The sequence below is a fragment of the Python bivittatus genome, unplaced genomic scaffold (assembly GCF_059951505.1).
Source record: "Python bivittatus isolate LINGU-HERP-01145 unplaced genomic scaffold, Pbiv_v1 ctg000680_np1212, whole genome shotgun sequence".
Taxonomy (NCBI): domain Eukaryota; kingdom Metazoa; phylum Chordata; class Lepidosauria; order Squamata; family Pythonidae; genus Python; species Python bivittatus.
In genome coordinates, this window is record NW_028277095.1 from 8157550 (window position 1) to 8183437 (window position 25888).

The window sequence follows — 25888 nt, forward strand, 5'->3', positions numbered from 1 at the left end:
CACAGGCTAATGGTTTGTCATTTACTATCCTTGCTAGCTGATGATGTTTCCGCAAGTACAAATTTTACAGATACAGTTGGACGTATCACAGTTAACACTGCACCAGCCATCTCTTCGGTTTGTAGACTGTACTCCATCCTACGGGGCAAGTACAATGCTGGCATTTGCTTCATGGAAAGTCAGTACAATTTTAAATGTCCAGATGTTGCATTTTTATTCACAAGGTGTGGGAAGAGTGCCGGTAATGACCACATTCAGAATTACATTCAAATTGCTTTATTCTAGACTGATTTTAACTCCTGAAATCAGCTGTCTCTAACTTTCCTGATGCTTACTGGAATGCCACCTTACGAGTGACACATCTCACATGCTGTATTTTGCACTGAAAGGAGCGCCTTCACCCCAAATTGGAGCATCACTCTTTTCCTATTTTTCCAGAAATAGGCAAAAAGGCTAATTCTTCCATAAGCTTCATGTCTCTTCCAAACCAGCAAAGTTCAGGGATGGAAGCCTGTCTCCTCAACAGTTCCCACCAACCCATAATACTTCTTGCTGTCCTTGAAGACTGATTTAAAAAGCATGGCCCACCTGCAAAAGCTCTGCCATCCTGCCTTAGGCAAAGCCGATTTTAAATTGTTTTCCAAAAAGAATCTCACTTTTAAAGAGACCCAGCTCCTCCTCGGTTCATGCATTCTTCTAAAACGTAAATACACTTAATCTCAGAGGATTTTTTGGACCATGGCACACTCCAATTATCTTCTTGCAATCACAGCATCTTTGAACACCTTGCTATAACCAAGGAGGACGTGCAAAAGGGTTAATTTACTCCACAGATTCAAGACACTGGCTGGAGAAGTTCAGTTTCACAGATGAGATAATCATTCTGGATCAAAGGCGTGATATAAGCGTGCTCAGTCTCCAGTGCAAAAAAAAAAAAAAAGCAGTCCCTCATTTCCAACTCTTAAAAGAAATTTTGGTTCTCCTGAGATTACTGAGAAGTGTAGTGAGATCTACTGAATACTGGAACAAAGTATTATTTAAATGTTCCAAATTTCTATGCAAGAGAACTGACAGAGGCATTGATAATATTTTATTGAACCTGCAGTCATTAAAAAAAAAAACTACAAACTTAAACCTTTTGATGGGAGCACAATTAAAAAAAATATTCTTGGAATCAAAGTAGCAGGGGAAAAGGTTAAGAAAAATGCAATATTTTATGACCAAACCATCTCCAGCAAGTGACTAGTTTATAGCCTGAAAGACAGAAAGCCTGCTAAATAAATAGATGACTGATACTCAGGAAGATAATTGTAGATTCTTGAGACAATATTTAAATCCAAGGGAGAAAGAAAATATTTTATAAAATGTTAAGAACATTTGAACTCTGTGCCTTTTCCTCTTTTTGTTCATGTAAAGCAGACATGGACAACTCTTTCAATATTACTGTTTCCTTATATCATGAAGCCAAGATAGAATCAGCCCAATGAAGAAACTGCAATCTTTTTCTTCTGTACGAAGTGTCCAATTTAGACAAACCCACCGGGCACATAATTTCTGCTCACGGGCCAGGGCTCTTCCCGATTCAGGTGGACTTCAGTTCTTTTTCTTCATTATCATCCACAACCTGAAAGGCAACAGGCACGCAGGAAGTTTATTTATTTATTTATTTAATTAATTAATTAATTTGTCCCTGCCCATCTCCCCACAATGGGGGACTCTGGGGGGCTTACAACACACTAAAAAACATAAATACCATTAAAAGTTATAAAACCAAACATTAGAAAAATAAACAACTAAAAAATCCAAGAGGCCGCTGGGGGCACAGCATACCACTAAGGGGCCAGCCAACCCCACTTCTGATATCCTCCCTCCCTGCCCCAGGCCAGATGGCAGAGCCAGGTCTTCAAGTCCCTCCGAAAGGCCTGGAGTGAAGGGGCCTGTCTCACCTCCGGGGGCAAGATGTTCCAAAGGGCGGGGGCCACAGCAGAGAAGGCCCGCCTTCTGGACCCCGCTAATCGGAGTTCTTTTACCGCGGGGATCCGAAGCATGCCCTCTCTGTGAGATCGGGTGGGACGGGTAGAGATCGTGGGGGCGAGGCGGTCCTTCAGGTAGCCTGGCCCCATGCCATGTTACGCCACGAGGGATCAGAGCCCCCAGCACTGAGAACGAGGTGCAGGAAGTAGCATCCAATAACCACAACGTTGGAATGTGCTGCTTACTGCAACCCTCTCCAGATGAGAACAGGGTTGGGCAGCTTAACCGAGGCAAGAGCCGAAAAACAGGCAAGAGCAAACGCAAATCTTTGATAAGGGGCCATTACTATGTTCTGCCAGATGGGTAACAAACTATTCCTTTCCAGGCACCCGAAGTTGAAATAAAGCTACTCTCTGGGGAGTTCTTGCCATCTTCAAGGCCATTGCTAAATGCTGGCTCTCTCGAAGGATGGCGCACATTCACACAACAATTTAGGGAAGAGATCCACGTCTGATACGGCACCATTGCGCCATCTTGCCTGGTAGGGCAGGCAGCCTCCAATTTTTTTAGAAAAATGCTGAAAGATTTGTATTTATTTTTTTTAAATGAGGGGGTAAAACATCTGGAAGGAGTCCATAAACATGGCTGGCAGGAACCATGTATTAATGGTTTTATTATTTTAATGAATTTGACCACGCTGTGAGAATCTGGGGCAACATAGAGAAGAAATGTTGAGCACAGCTCATATCCTTGCAAAGGTGCTTACCTGTTCCACACCCTCGACCTCTGGAATATAGAACTGCAGCATGTTTTGTATTCCATTCTTTAATGTGACAATGGAACTGGGGCAACTGGTGCAGGAACCCTGCAGTTTTAACTGCACAATCCCATCTTCAAAACCCTTGAAGATGACATCTCCGCCGTCTTCCTGGACTGTTGGCCTGAGGAATATTAAGCCATTTGCATTCAAACCCAAGTGTCGTGGACAAAATAGTGTTACAGAGAGCAAACGGCTGTATTGCATCTCAAAGTGAAGCTCAGATTCCCAGCGAACACATGCTCCTTTGTCCTCCTCTTTTTCCATACCCACTTCTGTACCTTCCACGTGGTACTGCTGATTCCTGGAGCAACCTGCAGCGCATCACGCCACCTTCCACTTCTCCCCGCATTAGCAACATTTTCCTTAAGACTTTTTCTGAGCCAAAGCTGTGAATACTCTGTTGATTTCAGAGCAAGTTGTCAGCCATGCAGCCCTCATGAGAATAGAGTCTGGCAACTGAAATGTAGTTGTGCAAATTTAATCAGTTTGCATAAATGTGCCCTGTTTGCAATGTTTATTCTGCCGGTGCCAATTGGACTGAGATGGACTGGAGAGTATGCAATGGCTCAGTTATGTGCTCTCCTATCGGCCCCACTCAATCCTACTTGGCTTTTGGAAATGTTACTGCAACAGATGAAAAGAATCATGCTGACCCAGTTAGATGTATGTGCGAATTCATGCACTGGCTTGAATTCTGTAACTCAAGAAACAGTAACTTTTAAGATTAGTTTGTAAGTGTTTTTGTTGTTTTACTTAATTCCAATACTTTTACAGCACCTTATAGAATCGTCTTCCTTGGTTATTCAGGGAAAGTAAAACTCCTTCTTTGTTCAAACTCCATCTTTTTTCTGAAAATTGAAATACTGCAGGGACTGAATCCCAGAGGATATCCTTCTCTCCAATGTGTAAAATGAATGCAAAAATTGTAACTCGACTTTATACACAGGACTTTTGATACCCATTTGCATCTGTAATGGATTCATGGATTAACTTGGCAAACCTCATGTTTACCTCCACTTTTATCACCCATGAATGCCGAACACATCAACTCAGCTGTCAGAAGTTGAAAAATGAATGTACGGAGTTAAAGACTCCTTCAAGAAAGCAGTAACTCCATTGCAATGAAAAAAAGAGCCTTCTCTGGCCTTTGAAAGTAATAATGAATGTTCTATTTGCAAGATCGCCACATTTAAAATCCTGGAAATGCTCCAGTAGGAATGTTGACAGAAGCACCAGAATATGAATATAAAGAATTCCTCTGATGATCTTCTGGTTAACTTTTTACTGAACACCATGCAATTTAACTAAAATATTTGGGACCTGAGTAATAAGGTTCAATATATAAGGAGAACAACATTTATTATTACATTTATAGCCACCCAACTCCATTGCAACTCTGCACAGCGTACGATATAAGAGTTTAAAACAATACAATACCAAGAAAAATGTCTGGGAAAAATAACAACACAATTTCACAAAACAAGCATCCCACACAAAGATCATGGATGAGGGCTGTCTTATGACATACCAAGCTAGTTTTCAGTAACAGAAATATAGGCCAGGGCCACCAAGGATCCAAGGACCTCGGGGGGTGAATACTGAAGCTGGAGAGGTCTGGTTTAAGAACTTGAAAAAGAAAATGCTTCCTACATGCTCCCAGAAGAAAACACTTCTGAAAGACTTGCACAGGCCTCTTATTAACGCCACTCTTTTAAATGAATAACCCTTTCTTGCATTTTAGACATATTTACTGTCACTTCTTTTTGGTGGTTTTATATCATAGAAGAAACTTGAAGAAAACATGGTTTTCAATTATCAAACTGTATTTCCCAACCTGACTCCTAAGCTCATTCGCAAAGTCTAGTCAAGAGTGAAAAAAAACCTGCCACCCTTATGAACCAACCTTTTCAAAAATGCTTTATAATGCTTTATAATGCTTTTTTTCAAACTTGGCAACTTTAAGATGTGTGGATTTCAACTCCCAGACAAGCGTACCTGATTCTGGTATCCAGCAGCTCCTTTATCATTAATACGACTTCATCATCTTCTTCAGATGGAGCTTCAGTGGTTTATACAAAACGGAAACAATGAATCATGTTTATCTCATTTGGCAAAGAGTAATTAAAATACTACCTTATCAAATACTTCTAGCAAATACAGGAAGTCAGTGCACCACTGAAAATGCCTGAGATGCAACCAAATCAAACTTCACAGCCACCCCACATGGAGTAGGGAACACTGCAGCCAGAACCAGGCATTTACATTAATTCACGCTCAACTGGCATCATTTCCATCAATTGGCATCATCTGAGTAAGGAGACTCCGGTTCTAATCCTCCCTTAGATGCGAAATAACAACAGGCAAATGGCATTATGCAAATGACATATTGATCTGTCAAATTCTGTGTAATTTGAATAATGATGTGATTATGCAAATGACAGAATTGCAACAAATGACTTACTTTTGGATTTAACAGACATTCCTGAGCAACAGGCACCCCTCCACCCAATGGTCCCTTGAATTGAGGTTTTACTGTACTTTTATAGCCCCGGCCAAGATTAGACCTGTGGGACGCAGCCTTGGTCCTATTCCTCCTGAGCTAAAGAGAGTTCTGTTAGAAGCGTCATCAAGAACCATTTGCCCGCGGGGGACGCACCTTCCTTTATGCAGGCCTAATGTTCCAAGAGAGCCAGTTGGGTGTCGCAGTCAAGGCACCAGGCTAGAAACGGGGAGACCCTGAGTTCTAGTCCCACCTCTGGCACAAAGCCGGCTGGGTGACCTTGGGCCTGTCCCTCTCTTTCAGCTCTGGGAAGGAGGCAATGGCAAATCACTTCCGAAATCTTGCCAAGAAAATTGCAGGGATTTATCTAGGCAGTCACCAGGAGTCCCAAAAAAAAAAGCCTGACTTGAAGGCACCCCAAAAAAAAAAGTTCCAAGAAGGGAAGGCTTTGCCTCTCTCAAATCCAAAACCATGAGGAAAAGGCGCCCAAAAGAAACCAAACAACAATAGCCACAAGAAAAGGCAAACAAGCGAGCACGCTTCTGTGAATCTCATCCTATAAGAGCTCCAGAGACGCTGCTGGGAGCCCTCACGAAGAACATGAAAATTCCCTGAGCCCTCACTGGATCGCACTAAAGAGATGAGCCTTATCCTGTGGGTGTGTGCGTGTCAGTCAAAATCTGCAAAACGGCGGGCACGTGTTGTGACAGAAGCCCTGTCCTTTCTGAACTTAAAAAGGGCTCGGGGCTTCGATGGCAGCGCTGCAGCAGCCATCTTGCAGATTTTGACCCTTCTGCGGATGCTTCTGCATGTAGCTCTAACAGAGTGCCAAAACTGGCAAGCCGGGTGGGGCAGGGGAATGGCGGAAGCCCCGCCCTGGCGCAGCACAAAGGGCGTGGCTCCCCACGGTTGCCAGCCTCGGTATTTGCCAACGTACCTGTGTCTGTGCGAGGAACCTCCTCTGTAACAACGGGCAAGCCTGAAGCATAGAAATCCATAATAGTTGCATAGATGTCAGGCTTTATCAAGTTCCAGTCCACATCCTCGCTCTCCTAGGAAGATAAAAAAATAAATAAATAAACCAGACCGTAAACATGGACAAAGGATTCAACCAGAGCCTTATATTATCCTATTCCTGGACACAAATCTTTCCGGGAATCCTACTAGCAGGGTAAAATCAACAGCCAGACTCTCCAGGAGCTTGTAAATATGCACACAGAGCTTCCACAACTGTCAAGTGTGATTTGTACATGGGGCCTACCCTTTTAACAGCCGAAGTGACATTGCTATTTTTCATCAATTATGCCTGGAGGAGGTTTCAGCAGACTCCAAAAGGGGAGGGGATACATGTCACTCTTGGATCTCAAGTTGCCCCTCTCATCCTGGTCCTATGCACGTCCTACTAATGTCAATTAATTCAACACACAAACATGAAAACTAATCTTTTCAATGTCAAACAATTACTGACTTAAAATGCAGACCAATCTTAAACGGTAGGACTCATTTCTTTTTTTAGGAAAATATTACCCTCCACCACGGCAGAATAAATGTTTACCAAGTGTTATGAAATCTGTTTATCTGTGTCCACTTTCAATTCATGCACAAAAGACCAACACAGAAAAATGCTAAGCCTTGGACTTTGCCACACCTGCAGCAGGACAGAGCACCATAATGGGCCTGTGCTTGTTTTATATTTCAATTTTACGGGAGATTTATTTTTATTTTATGGGAAATGCATTTTCACAGGTAATGGGTCAGTGCTGTTTTAATTTTCATAGACATTTTTAAAAATTCTCAGCACATTTCACAAATGAAAAGCATACTCTTTTTGAATTGAAAGGTGACATGTAAATCAAAAGAGCAGAATTCCAATCTTTGTTATTGGACCATGTGAAAAACTGATATAAGCCATCGCTGTGTTCTAATTCTGCAGCATACTGAGAAAAAATATCCACTATATAGCTAATAATTTAGAAACAGAATACTATTATCTTTATCGGGCTTGTGCATATTGATTTTAGACTTACCTTTGTGACGGTGATGAAGTCTGTTCCAAAAAATACACTTTTAACTCCTTCAATCCGAAAGAGCTGTCTAACCAGAAAAGGAAAGAAAACGAAGACTTTGTTTCTTCAAATTGGTTCATATGTGCATGTTTGTTGCTTCATGACTACAGTTTTTCTACCACTGTTATCCTAAAACCTAATTCCTTAAATTCATTAGCATCATCTTTCCAAGAAACATGGATGGATTTTCATATGCATCACAGCAAATCAAACTCTTTCTGCTTTATATTTAATCCAGAACCTGTGCTAGTAACAATCACTTCCGAGTTAGAAAAAGTTTGTAAATAGAGATGAGTCTTATTGTGGACCCTCAAACAACTAGCATATCCTACGTATGAACAGACAATTGTGGACTAATTTGGAAGACTGATTCGTAAATCTCTCACATGCCTGATAATTATGCACATGGCCTTTGTCTCAAAATACGAACATCCGGGACTGTGATAATTGCACACAAGGAGAAAGTACATATTAACACTGCAGCTGCATTGAACAACATCCCCTCCCCCGGTCCCTTCTGCTCAACAAAACACCCCTAGGAGAGGATGCTTTACTACAGAGAAGGGCTGGGAGGAAGAACTCATTTGCGTGATCCTCTGTCATACAGAAAAGGTCTGAACACAACTATCAGCTAAAAATCAGACCGAAAATCACCCATCCCCAAAGATTTCAAAGAGAATTAAGTCGCTCTTATTTCTCACTGTTATCAATGAGATTTAACTTAAATCACAATCCACTTTTTCAAAGTCCTCTGAGAGGAAAGCCCTCCTTCTCTGATTTCCACCCCTTTCCAAGACATAATACATGGGCTAAAATATCCTCAGATTTTGGTGCCTCCAACTGCAGTCCAGGGTATCTTTTCCCCTAATAATACATCTGATTGGGGCATATTTCCAAATCAACACCACACTATATGCAGCCCCCTCCAAACCTTGCTAAAGGAGAGCAGTAGGTGGAAGCAGGCGATAGGAATTCCATCGTTCTGGATTCCAGGACTGGCTTTCCTGGAATAAACTTCAAGCTGTTTGGATTTGGAGTGTCCTGCGTCTGAATAAATATAGACCTCACTGAAATTAAGAAAAAAAAAGTATTTGAAGATAGTCATACACCTTGCCTGGATCAGAGCATGCTGGGTTCACTGACTCCTGCTCTCTCTGCCCACCAGGAAGCAGTCAGACAAATCCATGAGCTCCTAAGCAAGATAGGAGAGCAATGAAATTCTAAGGTCTTGGTCTCCAGCAACAGGGTGCTACAGCAGCCTAGACATTAGGATCTGTAAGGCACACTTTATGACTTAAACATCTGGACCACTTGTGGGAGCTTGTCAGATGAACCATTTTTTTCTTTTTGCACAGGAGCCGGCAAGCTTTCCACTGCACAAGATCCTCAAATCGCACAAGATACTAAGGATCTCATCCTAGTGCAATAGCACTGAGCTTTCACAAAATTCTGTTACTCACACCTAACATTTCATAGGCTCTCACAAGGTTTCACAAAATTGCAAGATTTTGGACATTAAAAAAAGAAGAGTTTGATTTGGAGGTATGGGTGGGGGCACTGCACTGCTTGACCCGTTTAATGAAATACGTGAACCTACCCCACTCTCTCAACCCTGAAGTTTGATGGAGCAAGCAGATTTAAGGTATTTATTTGGTTACTTTTCAGGCAGGTTGAAATAATTGATAACCCACCAAGCAAAGAAGTAATGACTATTATTTATACTGAATATTAAAAAATAAAATTGGGCAGACGTTAGAAACCTGTGTAGTTTGTTTAACCAGGGTTGATTAAGTAAGCCCCAATTGGCTAGGTTCACAGAACAAGCTAACCCCAAAAGCCACATACTGATTTAGTGAAATATATCGATCCAACCTAGAAAAGTAGATAAACATTAGGACTCCTGTGTTCTTCTTTCATTGCCTTATTTTCTTGATTTACAAAAGCTTAACAAAAGTGGCCTTAAACCTGAGAACAGGACAGAGACAAATATACCTGCCCATCACACAAAGATGAAGTTCTGCTAACTTAGTGAGAAACGAGGAATGTGGAACTGAAACGTAATCATTCGGTGTTTTGGTCACGAATTCATTTTACAAAAGAATCATAGGCATTTTCATTATAATCACCCACAGAACTGAAAATGCACAAGCAAAACACCCACCTGACATCTGTAGCACTGCAGGGAACAGGAAAGGCTTCTGTGGGATAACAAAACGCTGGCGTTGTTTAATTGATACATTGGTGCTTTTTAATCCCAAGTGACAAAAGCTGAATGGAGAGAAAAAATACAGCTAAGAATACCATCATTTCTGATTCGTAAGACAGTTTAATGGCATTTTCCATACTGCAACCCAAACAGTCATGACTGAGGATTACTCACTCAAGGCTGAAAGCCTACAGATTTAGAACCTGCCCAAGTTTGGACTCAAAGCAGGAAAGAATAAACATTTCAATAAATAACACCACTGAGAGTTGAGGAAACCTGAAGACCTTTTCAAGAGTTGATGACTGAGGAAAGATAAAAATTCTAGCAATCTCTGCTCTCCTTTCCCCTTTCCAATCTCCTTTCTCTGTATGAAAACAACAGATGTTGTACAGGCTGCAGGCCCTATTTGTCTGCATGTAAAGTTGCAAAAACAGAAAAATTAGTAACCCAATGGGGAAATCTCTCTGTAGAAAGTATGACATTTTTGTGCTACACTTACGATTACCCTCAGTTTAGCACTGCCTATGCGAAGCATCTTTTCCTTTGCAAGAACAGCCAAGCCAGGATTAAAGGTCCCTCCAGAGATATGTAGTTAAGGTGAGACCGTGCACTATATCAGTGTTTCTCAACCTCAGCAACTTTAAGATGTGTGGACTTCAACTCCCAGAATTCCCCAGCCAGCATGCTGGCTGGGGAATTCTGAGAGTTGAAGTCCACACATCTTAAACTTGTTGAGGTTGAGAAACACTGCACTGTACATTTACATTACAGTCCAAGGAACCTAGATACTAGCAAGTCTGTCTATGAAAGACATAATGAAGTAAGTATTGGGCATGTTTTGGAGTGCCAATCTCTCAAAGATGTATTCTTCCATCACCAAAATACACAGAAGATTAGAGCCTCCGAGAGCTGCACTATACTGGAGGACATCTCTCTGGGTGTTCATGTGGTTCCTTGCCTCTCCTGTTTTGTTTTTTTTAAATTAGACTTTTTATTATTAATCATACAGTAACTGGGAAACTAGTATGCTTCCAAAAAAAAAAAAAAAAGTTAGCCTCCAGCTCCATCCTTCTTTCTGTTAGGGCTGGGCAACAATCCAGATTCAAAGAGGAAAACAGCTGGGTGCACACCTCCTCCCTATCAGCACTGCCTTAAATCAACCATGTCTTTACGGCATTGCTCGGTGTGACATTTGCACTCCTGCACGCTTTGAAGTGCACTCTCCCCTTCGGATCTGGACGGCTGCTCAGCCCCATTCGAAATCCTCTCCCCCAGAGAGGCTGTGAGACCCCCACACGGGGGGGGGGATGTAACGCCGGGCCCCCTAAAACCCCTGTGGGAGACCACTAGGAACGAGGTTGTAAGCTTCCCTTCCCCTTTATGCCATTCGGCAGAGGACAAAAGCAGCCAAACCAATCTTTCAGGCACATGAGACCGGCTGCGGGGCTCTGGATGCGCAGCACGGCATATACAGCAGTTATGCTGAGCGCAGATCGTTTTTCAGACCTCGCCTGTGGCTCTTCTTACTTACTTCGCCTATGGCAGTGTTTCTCAACCTTGGCCCCTTTAAGCTGGGTGGACTCCAACTCCCAGAATTCCCCAGCCAGCATGGCTGGCTGGGGAATTCTGGGAGTTGGAGTCCACCCAGCTTAAAGGGGCCAAGGTTGAGAAACACTGGCCTATGGTTTTATACGTTTTAAGACGGCTCTTTTTGTAGCTTTTAATTGCTGTTAGCTGGCCAGTCATGCATTTGAGACGGGCGGCTGTACAGGTCGAACAAGCGAACAAAACCTCCTGCAGACCCAGCGCTCAACCTGCCCTCAACCTGAGGCCCGCAGCCAGTTCACCAGACCCCCGAAGGCAGCTGTTTGGAGCCCGCCCGGCCCGATTCAGCCAACCTCAGCGCGGGCGATCTTGCTAGGCCAGCTCTTTGCTAACCCGGGTTTGACCTGAGCTATTTGGAGGAAGCGGCAGGACTCCCGCAGAGCGGACTGGCCAGCGGGGCCCATTTCGCCTGCCCCTTCGCCGGCCCCCCAACGGGTGACTGACAGCTCCGAAGCAGCCGGGGGGCGGGGCCTTTGGGGGTCTTGAGCTATGAGAGGGAGGCGAATCAAGGCTCCTGGGGCACCCCTGGCCCCCTTTCCACCGCCTGCTGTGGGTTGGACTACAAGACCCATAAGGGGAGATAAGGGGGGACTCGGAAGAGGGCAGCGGGTGGGAGGAGGCCGGGGGACAACGGGGGGGGGGGCGAGGCTTCCCGAGCGCACCATCGGGGGTAGGACACGCCTGGCTGGGGATGATGGGGGCTGCAGGCCAAGACTTCCCAGGGAGGGTCCGGGCGACGCTGGGACAACGGGGCGTTTCCAGGGGCAGCGGGCTGGGCGGAGAAGGACGTGGCGGCCGCGGGGAAGGGCAGGGCGGCCAAGGATCCCGGGCGCCGCAGCCCACGGGAGGAAGCGCCCCGGGCGCCACGACTTGGGGGGGGCGTCGGAAGCCGCTCCCCCCGCCACCTACCGGCCCCCCAGCGCCGCCCCCAGACGCCGCGCGGCCGCCATCTTGCCGCCTCTCCGAGCGAGGACCCCGCGCGGGGCTGCCCGCGCAGGCGCCTGAGCCCTCCGCGCCCGGCCTCGCGCCCAGAGCGGCCTCTACCGGCCGGGAGCGGGCTCTGCAGGCTTCGCGCCGCGCCCGGGGCAGGTGCGCGCTGCCGGCCGCGGGGCCGCGCGGGTCCGGCCCTCGCGGGGTGACTCCGCGGCCGCGGGCTGGGGCCGAGCCGGACGCTCGCCGGGTGCTCGCCGCCTGTCGGCCTTTGCCGGGATCCGGCTCGGTTTGGCTCGGCCTGGCCGTAACTTCGCGAGGTTCATCGGGGGGCTCCGTCGTCGAGCCGCCCGCGCCCACGAGCGACTCCGGCGGCGAGCCGTCCCCGTGGAAGGGAAGCCGCCGCGCCGCCAGCGTGAAGCCAAATGCAGAAACGAAGCGCGCGGCCGTTTGGTTCTGTTCGGCGGTCTCCGCGGGGCTCGACCTGGCCGCTTTAAGACGCGCGGACTTCAGTCCCCAGAATCCCCCAGCCAGCCCATGCTGGCTGGGGGATTCTGGGGGCTGAAGTCCGCGCGTCTTAAAGCGGCCAGGGTGTGGGGGGAGCAAGGCCCATCTCTTAACCTCAAGAACATTGGATTGGTCTTGGCCCAGCGTAAGAAACTTTGATAACCCGTGTTCGGGGTTTAGTGGGTTGTGTGAATCCAGCCTCTGCAAAGCGTGGTGAAGCCGCTTTCCAAAGAAAGGTTAAACCACAGGCAGGTTGGGTGCAGGGCGGTGATGATGAGGATGCTTCCTTCTGGGGCCGGGAACGAGAAGCCTCCGCCGGCGGGGCTGCAAACAGGGGCCCCTCGGTGGGCCCTGCTGTGGTTCGGCTGGCCACGCCGTCCAAACTGGGGCTATAGGGAAAACGGTGGCGGAAGAGGGCTTTAACCACAGACTCTACCCTTCCTTTAAGTTAACTAGCCTTAACCACCGTTAGGAGACACCTGCATGTTTTGCTGAAGGTAGCGTGCCATGGAAAGGAGAGGCTCGGCTTCAGCGGGGCAAACTCAGCTATCGAAATCCAGGCAAGGCTGAGTCAGCCACGGAGATGGAGGTGGGCGAGCTCCTGGCAGCCCCGTGGGGGGTTCTGTAGCCTGCTTTGACTATTCCCACCCCTCCCATTAGCACTTGTAAAGCTGCAGTTCTGCATGAGAGACTAGAAGTAACAGGCAAATGACATCCTTTGGGACAATTTATGCCAGTTGCACAACAACATCATCGCCCTAATGGCAAATCCCCCCTTCTCTGACTCAACATGGACCACCTGGGGTCCCTAACTAGTCTATGGAAACGACGTTTTGCTGTAGTCACCAAGAAACGTTTAAATCTCTATCCTATTCAGGCTAAAAAGGTGCATAGGCTGTTCTGTCTCTCTTGAGGCACCCAGATACCTCGCTCTTTCTCTTTTTTCTGATGAATCTGAACAATCGAGATCTTGAGAAGTCAGAATATGCTAACTCAAGTTGATCCTGATGTTGCCAAGTCCACCGACTTTGGTAAAGACATTTTTGGTTCAAGTCCTGTCCCCTGCTGATGGGGAAGGAGAAGGAAATTCTTTTTCTCCTGTCCGATACCCAAATCCGGACGGGCCATCCCGAAGTGAGGACTTGATGTTTTAAGATAGCACCCAAGAAAAGGCCCCCATAATTCCAGGATTTGGAGGTTAAGAAGGATTTCTGCCATGCAGGGGAGATCCCACAATTGGTACTCGTGAACGCCCCTTCCCATTTTCTTCAGCTGAACCAAAGCCACCCAAGTGAGGACAGGGACTATTCCAAGTGGACCTAAACCAGGGTTTCTCAACCTCAGCAACTTTAAGATGTGTGGATTTCAGCTCCCAGAATTCCCCAGCCAGCATGCTGGGGAATCAGAATAAATTTGATAGGACTTCTATGTTGGACTTGAAAATTATATGACCAGGGTAAGTTTTTCTCCAGAAGGTACATCAAGTTCTTAATGCACTCGTTTGATCCCTTACAACTCCTGACCCCACTCCCATTTATTGGAGGGCGCCCCCTAATATGTCATGCAAACTCTCAGGCCAATCCAGAATCCACTTTTAATATGTTCATGGGAAAATTGGAGATTCAGAAATGGCTTTTAGGTTGTTCATAGAAATTATACAGTACAGATGCATTCTTGCATTTAGGCTCTTGGAAAGATTTACAGAAACCAGGAAGCACACAGAATCCTTGAGTCAGGTGGTTTTTAATAAGCATAGAGTACAAGGGTTTCCAATTCTAACATTTTTTCATAGAAGATGATGGCAACCAGAGCGAAACAGTGCTCCAGCAGACTCTGGGCAGCTTGTCAAGTCAGAAAACTTTTTCCACCTCGTTTTGACAGTAGGAAAAGCCTAGGGCCAAGTCGCCCAGGTCTTCCAAACTCATGATCCACAGAGACATCAGCAGGAGGGGAAAAACCAACCCATCCACCCACTTCTCAAGCGTCCAGTTGAGTCCAAACTGAGCTGCCTTCTAGAAGTCACCATTCTCAGCACTGTAGGAACCACCAACAGCAGCATTTCCTTCTGCTGCTTGCAATTTCCCAAACAGGATTGGTGAGTTTAAATAGAATCATTCCCACCTGCGTTTTGAACGGGAGACAATTCCTTTTAAACGTCGGCTGCCAGAAGATTACACAGTTGACAAATCTTAGTTATGGTCAGGATATTCTTGGGTGCACACAACCACAAACACAAGATAAAATACTCACATGCTTACACAAACGTCTCCCTCCCCAGGAAATATGGTTTATGCAACATGTTAGGAATGGGTACAACGGAGGCACAATGTTATGCTGCCGAAGAAGGCCTGTTCACCTAAAACAACTTTAGGAAAGAGATCTTGATTTGAATCACCAAAAATAAAATGGGAGGAAAAAAATCATTAGGAGTTTTAGGTGGGAGCTGAATCTATGTAAATCAACTGTGTTACTTCAGTGTGATGAACCCTCTCAAATGCATGCATATTCTCCGTGTTGTCTTTATTCTGAATGTGAGCTACAGACCTTGGCAACGCAAATATAATTGTTTTTTTGGAACAGAGTGGGTCAGCTGGGGGCCAGGGAGTAAGAATTAGGGAAGGCAGGCTAGAAGAACAATCCTGTTTGGGAAACATCTGAGCAGCAGATATGCTGAAGCTGAATGTGGTTGCTTCTTCACCGCAATCACCCGTTATTTATTTTTTTTAGATGGAGAGGTATTTCCCTGGCCGTATCACGAAAGGGTCCTCTTTCTGCCTCAAAGGCAGAAGCTCCTGCCCGGTGCCAGTGGGAACTTGTCCTGTGTCAGAGCTCAGATGGGATGTTTTGAAGTGAGACTCTGATAGTGGACCCATCCTGAGGCTACACATTGCACAGAACAAAGGAGGCAGCTATCAGGCTCAAAGGTGAGGTGACATGGATTGTGTCTACTGACCATTGTTACAAGGTCTAGTAATGTTGTCCTATAAGGGTGGTGGGAAAATAAGACAGACTAATCACTTGGTGTGAGCTTTTGACAATGTGTTTAACTTTTATTTCATCTGAACGCTTAAGAGAATACAAAATGCTTACATTACAAAAGGAAAGAATTCCTGACTCTCACATTTTGATTGTCATCCCAATGTTTTCTGACCATTAGTTGGTCCTCTTGGAATAGAGTTCTTTCAAGAGCCTCTTTCGTTCCCCATCATGAAAATTCAACAGGGCTTTTCCAAAGACTCTTATGCGTTCTGTAACTCCAAAGATTACAGGAAGCTCTGCGAGTCAAAACTTCCCAGACTGGGGCACAAAAGGAAGGGGGACAGGCCCTCCCCCTCCCCACTTTGCCAAATCACTCAAGGCCAAGTTGGTTGGTAGCATGTGCCAGCTTCTCTTAGGACAACAGATGGGAAAGCAGGAAAAAGGTTGTGGTATGCAGGGAGGAGAGGGCTGTCAGTCCTCCTTTTGGGGCCACGATCCTGCCCTTCAATCCACTCTCCAAACGTGGGTTGTTCTCCGGTTTCCTTGGTGCAAAAGGAAGTTTCCTCCAAATGTAGCTGCAGTTTGTGGGTGGGCAGGCAATGGAGTGTGGTGTATGTGTGTGTACATCTAACTCGCACTCGCAATCCGTGGCCCCCTTCCCCACCACAACTTTCAGCCGCTATTATTCAAAGAAAATACAGACAGGCTAAACGTGTTCACGTGTTTAATATTGCACCTGACTAAAAAGCGGAACGCGTTACAGGACTTCACAACCTTCATTCCGCACACCCCCATCTGTAACTGCAGGACTCGCACGAGTCTTGCAAGAGTCCTACTGGAATTCTACATTTCAGGAACATTTAGCAAGATATCCCCCAAATTTAGCCGATCCCATTGTGCATCCTTATTCTGCAGTACGGGCATGAGTTTAAATCTTACAAAATAACAACAAGAGATAGAAGACACCCACGTGCGTCCCAAAGCAAGCCTAAGGGCTTACTAGGCCGATACAGGAGAAGACTCTTCCGTAGTCCAACTCCGCACGGTCACTACGTGGCTCGTGTTTTTATCCCCCGGCAGCATGATGCGGAGAGTTTTTTGTTTTTGTTCTTTAAGTTATGCCTACCCTTTTCCAGTCACCATCAAGACTAACACGGACAGGGGCAAAGCATGGAGGGAGGGCTTAAAAATGCTGAATAAATACAAGAGATCTATTAAGGTCTACATGTGTTGTGTTCTCACACGCTGATCTAAAGAGAGAAATACCTGCACCCAAAGAACTGATTAGGTAAACTGGAAAACTGCAGAGTTTTGGATTCTGTTATCTGCAGCAGCGTTCCTTGACCTTGGCAACTTTGTGATGTGTGTTTAACACTTCTCAAAGTTGCCAAGGTTGAGGAACACTAGCTGCAGTACTATTCAAGTACCATCTGTCCCATGTGAACCTTTGTAGAACTTTTAAACTGTTACTACGACTACTACTACTACAACAATAATAATAACAATAATAATAATAATGAGCCCATTCAAAAATATTCTCTTTCTGGAGTGATTTCTGCAATGATTTCAAAGCACCCAACCAAAACTAGCAGCAGCCGGATTACTGATTGTAATAGTGATGTAAGCACCAGAATTAGATCTGGAGGTTTTATTTGTCACCAATTTAAAAAGAAAACATTCCCGTTGTCTTCAAGAACCATATGATGAGGCCATGTTTCTATAGACCCCAAATGAAAACGCAACACAGGTGCTAAGGAAAATTCAAAACGGACATTTGTCCACCCTTGAACACAGATCATATAAGTCTTCCTCAAATCAGTCCCTTCCAGATGCATTGGATATTCACATCCCTAATCTCCTAGTCAGCATGGCCAAAATGCCAATACATCTGGAAAACACCAGGCTGGGAAGATTGTGATGTTCTGACTCACCTAATGATGTCCTACTACAAAGATGACCTCTTCTGCATTTAATAATTTTCTTGAAGTGGACATTCTGGCCTAAAATTATACTTCCAATGTATGGCCTGGGGAACCTTCCTAAGAACTATGGTTTCTTGAGCGTGGGTCTTCTTGATGTGTTCCAAAAAACCCCTAAAGCCACCACAGATAATCTGTCATTTAACTGAATTAAAGAAGACAAAACAGCATAGCAGTGCTCGTTCAGCCTTGTTTTCAAAAGTGGAGGTGCAAAACTCCGCATCCACGCTTTTGAGAATTAGCTGTCCCTCTTCCAGAGAATATCAACATTTTTGAACTATCCAGTTTCTTCCTACAAGCTATAATTGGCAATATAAGCTATGCAGCAAGAGCTGGATTTAAAAATAAAGCAAACAAAAATCAGAAAAACCAAATACTCCAGCACCTGCGTAAGAGATGAGGTAGGTGCACAACAAGTGAGTAAGTCCTGGCCAAGAGGTGTTATGAGCCCCATCATGATGATGGCCCGACTTTCAGCCAATCCCCTTTCTTTACAGTCCAGGAATGTGTCAGCAGATAATGCCAGAGGCGATGCTTTGTCCAAAAATCATATCCAGAGTCCATTTCCTAGAAGGATGAACCATAACATCTTGTGGAAAAAGGCTTCTGCACAAACTCAGATGGGTCTGTTTAAACAGAATGCGTGAAAGATCTTGGCGGTCAACAAGGGGATCCTGGGAAGACTAAATAGAAGCAGGTCTCCCTTGGGAGATCTTGTTTCAGCATCCAAATTATCGATGCCTTTTCCAGCAGTTTCTGATATCATTCTTGTAACACTCATGATCGAAAGAAGCTTTTTATTCTCGTACGAAATCTGATCATTTTCAAAAGTGCAAGTTCTCCCAGCAGACAACAAGAACAAGGGAATCCAGATCTAAAAGTTACTTGTCCAAAATGTTAGGAGCTATGCATGCAGTTTACAGTCTTTTATAAAAGCCTCAACAAAGTTGGAGAGTGTTGTTTTTCCCAACGCCACTTCCCTACTGAATAAATGCAGCAACACAGCAAGGGAGAGTGGTAGAAAGTGCATTCCCCCCCCTCCAAAAAGGAGACATGACTATACTCCCCATCGCTAACAGGTTCAAAGAAAAATACAAGCACATCTTTGATATATTTTCAAGAGGTAAAAAAGTGAATATCTTGCCTTATCAGCTCAGCAAATATGCAACAACATTTTTCCAGAAAAGGCACAACGCAGCAGCGTTCACAGCTGAAAGACAACCTGTGGCCCGCAAGTGAATTTTCCCAGCCCAGGTCAGTTCAAGAATAGATCACATTCCTGGTTCTTTTAGCTGGACACTTAGATTGTCCTTGCAAGGATTTAAACGGTCGATAGTCCTTTGGAAGACCAGATCTCCCACTTTCAAAAGCTATCCGAGGGAAGTAAGCAGAATGAAGATCAACACTTCATTTAATCCCATGACAGAGCTGGAATGGCAGAAGATTGAACAACTTAAAAAAAAATAACCCACTAGAGATCAAGCATTTCTTTTGCCAGCTATGTAAAACAAAACTTAAACAAGGCTGCTTGAAGAGGATCAACTCTGAACATCTAAGAAACATAACTGCACCAAAAATTGTGAATTAGCTCACGTGGGTATCAAACAGCTATTCGCAAGTAGGTGCACCCCAGGTGTGGGTGGGCCAGGCTGGCAGCAGATTATGGGATTTGACGTGTAGCACAACTGGAGGGAATCAATTTGAGAGAACCTGGTAGAAAAGGGGGGCCATATATGCCATCCTTCACGTCTCCCCTGCCTCCTACCAGGACAGAACAAATCCCCGGAAAAGGTCTGAATCAGCACATTCACTGGCTCTACCAATGGCGTGAAGTGCAAGTTCTGGAAAGCAGAACATACCCAGGCGAAGTGCACCAATGTGGGGGTCAGACCGAAACATGAACATAGAGATGAGCGACATCTGATCTTCCTTTCTTCACATCCACGGGGGGGGGGGGGGGTGGGGTGGTCAGGGGGGAGGAGGAGGAGCAAATGGAACAAGGCTTATCCTCATGGTTTACAAAGGGTTCAGAAAAACCGCGTCATTCCTCAGAAGTTCCTCAAGGGTTTGTCAAAGGAAAGACTGCTTGCCTTCATTCTGCTGGATGTATCTAAAGCATATTTTCAGATCCAGGAGGCTGCAAATTCAGGGGTTCAGTGGCAAAAAGGGGAAAGACAGGGTGCTTTGAAGGTAGGAAGTTAGAAGACCCAGTCCTGGAAAAGGTGGGGTTCAAAGCCAAGGGAGTGAGAATTTTGTCTTAAAGCTTTTCCTTGTTGCTGATCTCACCTGTCTCATGGGGGGAAAAAACTGGCTTTGCAAATGATGGAGAGCTTTACAAATAACTTACAAAAAGAAAAACTCCCCTTCAAAGTCAGCAAAACCTTTTTTAAACTACCAAGCTTCCCAGGCCTTATACAAAGAACATAAAATAACAAACAGTCTATAGGCTACTCAATTCTCTGCCATACTGTCACGTAAGACTGTAGCCTAAATCTTAGCCAACGTTTGCCTAGAGCATGGCTTAGGACAGGAATGAAATTCAGATAAAAAGAACTGAATGTACACTGTAGAAGACGGCTTCTTTTTCAAATCAGCAATTACTCCAGAGTCAGTAAAATGCATTAGCATCAACTAGAAACATCTGCCGAGTCTTCTCCATCAGCTTCTCTGTAGGATGAACAAAAAATAAATAATCTTCCATCTGGTTATCATTTCTTTTCTTGGTATACACTTGATGGGATGTTGAGACGCTCTATTAATCTTCAGTCGAGGTAAAACGTGTCCTATCTTGTAGATTCACTGTATGATTACTGGCTTAAGTACAGTATTGACTGAAAAAACTATTGACTGGAAAATGTGATGGTCGGTGAAGGTGGCTGAAGCACAAATCCAAAGCCTCCATCACTGGCTCTTAGAGCTTCGAGGAGATGATTTCCTATGAGTCAGGAAGGTCCCACCACAGCAGGAGTGCTGACCATGGTGGTTGGAGTAAAGAGTGCATCCTGTTTCATGGACTCTGCTTGCAAGTTCTTGGAAAAAAGATGCATGTTGGAAGCTGCATATTCCATCACAGTAGAAGCCATTTAGGGCTTCTGCTTCCCCAGTTTGGGAGGAAAGGGTGCAGATGTAAATGGGTCACTAGTGGGCAGTTCTTTAGTCCTGGAAGAAAGAGAGGCAATAGAAACAGACCCAGCTATCACCTGCTTGTTGGTCTGAGATACTACTTTGTAAGCTGCTATGGGTTGGGCGCTGGCCCCCTGCCTGCCTTCCGGACTGTAGTGTCGGGAGTATTTTGTTAAGGACTGCGGATGGAAGGGCGGGCTGGTCTTTGATCCCAAGTGGCCTTCCTGGAGGAGCACGTGTCTTTGGAGTGTATCATTGGGAATGGTGCCAAGTTCTCCTGATGCGCCTTTGGGAGGGTGGGCATCTGGACCTTCACTTGCTCTTGCAGAGCGAGGGGCAGCACTGGAGGGCTGAGCAAATGAGGCCCCGGAATACTGACCTTGAGGAAGGGAGCCGTGTGTTCCCACATCCAGGTTCTGGAACGCAGGGGCACGGGTGTACTGAGCGGCTCCAGCTGAGCCTGTAAATGCTACGGTGGTAGGAGGTTCCTTAACAACGTTGTGAGATGGCAGCTCTTCTTGGCTTTTCTTTTTTGTGAACGGAGCTTTAAGGAATACATCACCTTCATCCAGTTGCTTAGAACACACTTGGTTTTTGGAGAGAAACGGTGCTTTAGTGAAAATGTCCAAGTCATCACAGTGGGTTTTAGAGCTTCGGAAAGGGGCCGTGGCAAAAACATCTCTCTCTTCGGACATTTCCCCAGGTTGTTGTGGAAAAGTGTTGAATAGGACCTGCCCAGGTACATTCTGTGCTGGTTGTAGGTTCAAGTCCTTTTGGGAAACGCTTCCCCTTTCCTGATGTTGGGGGTTCATTTTACAAGCCTCCTCTTCCTCTTCAGAGTCCATCAGCAGAGGTCTGGATCCACTACAATCCAAGATATCTCCCTCATGGTCTGTCCCTTCTCCTTCACTGCTGTGGAAGGAGCTGTTGCTTGAAAGACCATCCCTCACAAAGAAGTCAGGTTCTCCTCCATGGGGACTCTGCTGTTGCTTATTCAATGGCAAGCAACTGGTGGCACCCTGCCCTCGATCGTGCTCAGCGTTGACCATAAAATATGCAGCTGGGTCCCCCTGCAGTCCTACAAAGTGTAAAACAAGAGTGTTACTTGCTAATCGTAAGATTTTCTGGGTAAAACTAAACCACAGAGGTGTAATGGTGTTGGATTTAAAATTAGCAGCACACATGTTGGGAGGAGGAGGGGAGATGGAGGGAGAAATATCTAAAATAAAAATCATACAAAGGTGAAGCCAGGTAGTTACAACAAACAGACACAACTTGGCATTTCTTCACATTTCAAGATTCCACAAAATGTGGGTTAGAAAGAGATGGAAGGTGTTAATAAAACAGACATACAAGCCCCACTCAAGACTTAAAGGATGATGAAAGGGAGGGAGAAATGGTTGTCCCAGACATTACTAGGACATGGTAAGCTTGGTTTTCAAGGAAGGCAAGGTTCTAGATCTCATTATTCAGAAGGGGAAAATAGAAAAATAAGGAGGTCCATTTCTTCTAAATGCTGGAGAAATTGGAAATGGGCTCAGATGAAGCACATGCCAACTGCATTTCTACTGTCTTGTCATGGCTACCCTTGCTTTTCTGTCTTTTGACCTCATGGTCTATAATTTTCACCTCTCCTCTGTCAGACTTTGGGAAAGAAGTTAGAAAAAAAAAGAGCAGATTCAAAATAAAATGTGATTCCTCTGGGGAAAAAATGTTTCAAAACTCATTAACTTTAGAAATGAGGAAGCTTTAGAAATCATCTTATCTGCAAGCCGCCTTTAGGGATGGCCAGCTGTGCTACACAGAAATGCCTTCCACTCCTGAGAGCTACTGAAGGATCAAATCTACTCATTCAAAGTTGCCACTAATCTTGTTTGTGGACGAATGGGGATCAATAACTTGCCTGTTTTGGCTTGCCAGCTTTCTCAAAGAGAAATGGCTATTAATTGGGGGTGACTGCAAGTCTATTGTGATCCTAGCTTGCTGGAACAAGGAACAGGGCCAGATCCACAACAGGGTTGGTTCAGCCCATTCCAAAGCCTGCAGATCTGCACGACTGATGCCTCCCTATCAAAACGGTGGAAGGCATACACGGAAGAACTTGATCTTGCTACACACATGGAAGAGATCAGATGAATCACACACACAGTTATCAGAACACAAGAGAGCTTACCTTCCAAGAAAGAGTAGCAGGTTATCATGTTAGCAAGAGGACAGGAAAAAGGCATATAAAAACTAAACTGCAGAGAACCCAAACCTGAGGCCTTCACATTTGCCACTATCCATAGAAATTATGGGGCACAATTATGGGTACCACTCAAATTTGGAAGGAGAGGGAAGAAGAATTTCTGCTAAATCAGGGTAGGCAGAGGATCATGGTTCACCAGCGGGCTTTGGCCAATTTCTGATGGACCAGCTGAGCTACTACCAGTGTTGGAGCTCTTCTGAAGATGGTAGTGGATGTTCACCTGGTCCACGTAAGCTCTGTGGCGTTCTTAAGCAAAAGTGAACTCTCTGGATCACTTCTAACGCCTCCACTGTGAAGAGATGGGCCTTTATAAATTTAACAAAGGTCTGGAATGCAGGATGTCTAGTTCTGTTTATTTAAATGGAAGCAACTGAGTTTCAATAACACAATTCTTATGGAAGGTCATCAACTTTTAGGAAATGAAACTGCTTCTCACGATCAAAGAGGACTCATAGAACAAGCGTCAGCATTTTATCGACAGATCATTAAACCTTAACCTGTTACATGATAAAATAAAAGCCACGCCAGGTAAGAGGGAGAAATTCCTATGGCATGATGCTTAAAGGTCTTGTACATTTTCTGTAGCTGATTTGTAGTACTCGGCCATCCCGTTTCTCCATTTTTAATTTGCTTACTTGCACTGCAGATCTCACCAACAAAAATCAGAAATAAAAACCACCCAAGAATTTCCTCCTATTCAAGAGTCATTTGTAGCGGAACAGGCAATGTTATACAATAGGCCAGCCTTTGTTTTAACGTTCTTGGATGAACACTACTGCAAACTGTTTTTAATTTATCTTTTGTTCTGAAAGAACAAGAATTCTTAAATCAAATTTCAGCTGTTTGGAATTCCATGGGCAAGAACGAGGATCCTAGAATTATCTTAGACACAAGACCCTTTCATTTGGTTAATTCGCAAATGCTCCTGCAACCCCACCCTCTTGCTAACCAGAGTTCTTTGTTGTTTGCACTAACGTAGACCTGAAAAGATTTTGCCCCCACTAATCCCTACAGCAGGAACGGTCAATCTTTTTGCACCCAAGGCCACTCTTAAAATCTGGGGGAGTCAAGGACTAAAGATGTGAGGGAAACAGTGCCATATCAACCAATGGTAACCCAGGATTCAGCGTTTTTTCTCCCAATTATTGGGGTGTTCAAAGGGCTTTGTTGTTTCAAACATGTTAATTTTATTTTGGGGTTCACACAACAGACCAGGCAACTGGGCCACCCATTTTTGGTGCCTAGGCTGTTTACATTGCTCTACAACTATGGATGTGCTTGTAGAAAGCCAATGCTTACCTCCCCCCCCTCCGTTTTAAGCCGTATAAATGTTTAAAAACTGAATTGTATTTTTTAGCCTGAGCATCATGGAGGGCAACTTTCTCCACCACACAGACCGGTCACACTGCTGAAATGATATGCTTGAAGAATTTGCTAGAGTGACTGTCTTCCTTGGTTCTTGGTTCAGACTGGCTGGGAATTCAAGCTGGCGAATACGTTTTATCCGTGGAGCCAACCAAAATGATCTCTTGAATAGTCCGGATGCTTATTATTTTCTGCTTGCCTTGACCAAGTCTCATTGCCTGTGACTCTTCTGGGGAACTTCTCGTGCCTGTTTCCAAGACATCCCCCACCTCCTTTGGCAGCAGGCCTGGGACACTCTTCTCTTCATCCACATTTGCATCTGGAGTTCTGGCCAGCGGACTTCGTGGCCTGATGGTTCCCAGCCATTCCGCTCTCAGCTTCCGGAAGCTTGGACTGGGGCCCTCCTCAACCTTTCTGGAGGTCTCTCAAAGGTAGCAACAAAAGTAATGAGAAGCTACTCTGATTCCTCTGATGGACACTTCTCAACAAAGTTTATATACTGGATGGGTGAAAGATAAATGGAGATATTCTGGCAAACGCCTGGACCAGTTACAGCAGCTTAGCCAGACACATGTTAAGCATGGAAGGGCAGCAAATTGTTAATAACAACAGGAATTTTCTGCCTTAGGAGCCAAAATTACTTGGCTGGCCTTTGTACCTTGACTTGGGAACCATGAGGAAAGGCATAAATTTGCTACTCTGCTACCAATGACAACATGTCTGAAGCCATTCTTAATAACAGCAACACTAATCCAAAAGCCTTCTGGAACCGGGTAGCTAAAAAGCGTTGGAAATCCGGGATGCGTGGGTATGCGTGTGCACGTGTGTGAGAAGGCTTGTAAACTTGGTCCTGATTGTGATCAAAATCAGAAGTACCCCATTCCTTAATCCTCAGCACTTCTCTGCCTGCCACCAACAGAGGAGGCCCAGCAGACCTCCGGTTCCGGTTCACCCTTCCCGGCAATACGACGCTCAAGACAGGGGAACTGCCCGACCACTCTAGAGGAGCTGGCATTCAAAACCCCGAGAAAATCTTTGGCGTCTGCAAGTAAGCCTGGAAAGACACCTTGATAACATCCGCAGCCGCTATTATCCATGCAGGCCACACTGAATTAGAGTTGACTGGCAGGAAAAAAGCTCCTTTATCACTTAGATAAGATCACTACTGTATCGAAGTGATAAGAGCTAATCAGAAAATCTTGTTAGTGAAAAAGTGGTTTGATATTTCTAAGTATGCATGGGAGTGAACAGCTCAAATGCTTATTCCTTTAAGTGTTTACACAACCTTTTTTCTAAGGCACCCAGCGCAACATTTTTGTGTAGAACATCAATGCAAGGGTTGATTATTCACGTAGCAACCCTAAGCTTGACCCACTTGCTTTGTCTTTTTTAATGTACATTTTAGAAGCAGAAAAAGGCACAAATTTACAACAGTGGGATCTATACAATAACTAGTTGATGGTATTTGGATAAGGATATAAGTAAAATGCAGGGCTCCAAAGGAGTACAGGCAGAAGTACTTTTTAAACATTCCCAGTGGTTGTTAGAGAAGGTTCGCGGAATCCCTTCCCATGCTCAAAAAAGTT

The 25888-nt window shown here is 45.0% G+C and overlaps 2 protein-coding genes and 1 long non-coding RNA gene across 12 annotated transcripts in view; 1 reads left to right on the forward strand and 2 right to left on the reverse strand.

Moving 5' to 3' along the window:
* Positions 1-12227, reverse strand: NFU1 (NFU1 iron-sulfur cluster scaffold). The gene is made up of 8 exons (XM_088151990.1): positions 12081-12227; positions 9522-9628; positions 8292-8427; positions 7322-7388; positions 6232-6346; positions 4790-4853; positions 2741-2915; positions 1-1624 (listed from the first exon to the last, which is right to left on the reverse strand). Exons 1-8 carry the CDS (start codon positions 12119-12121, stop codon positions 1583-1585), a joined length of 747 nt encoding a protein of 248 aa, XP_088008116.1. The 5' UTR covers positions 12122-12227; the 3' UTR covers positions 1-1582.
* On the forward strand, positions 11666-24426 carry LOC148214413 (uncharacterized). Its single transcript, XR_015798135.1, has 3 exons — positions 11666-11720; positions 15336-15532; positions 24295-24426. It is a non-coding gene; the product is annotated as an uncharacterized LOC148214413 (long non-coding RNA).
* AAK1 (AP2 associated kinase 1) overlaps positions 14333-25888 on the reverse strand; it is a 108095-nt gene continuing 96539 nt past the window's right edge. For 9 of the 10 annotated variants that reach the window (XM_088151976.1, XM_088151983.1, XM_088151980.1 and 6 more), the window contains one exon: positions 14333-21767. In XM_088151976.1, the coding sequence (XP_088008102.1) occupies positions 20650-21767 (1118 nt within the window). In that variant the 3' untranslated portion in view covers positions 14333-20649. The remainder of the gene's footprint in view (positions 21768-25888) is intronic. The other variant, XM_088151986.1, reaches the window with a different exon arrangement.

What these genes read in the sequence shown, in the direction of transcription:
- NFU1 (XM_088151990.1), bottom strand. Translation starts at nt 12,121, where the DNA reads ATGGCGGCCGCGCGGCGTCTGGGGGCGGCGCTGGGGGGCCG. An exon ending in GGGGCGGCGCTGGGGGGCCG is followed by an intron (nt 9,629 to 12,080) that starts GTAGGTGGCGGG and finishes CTCTCCATTCAG; the next exon opens with CTTTTGTCACTTGGGATTAA. An exon ending in TACTGCTCTCCTTTAGCAAG is followed by an intron (nt 7,389 to 8,291) that starts GTTTGGAGGGGG and finishes TTTTCTGGTTAG; the next exon opens with ACAGCTCTTTCGGATTGAAG.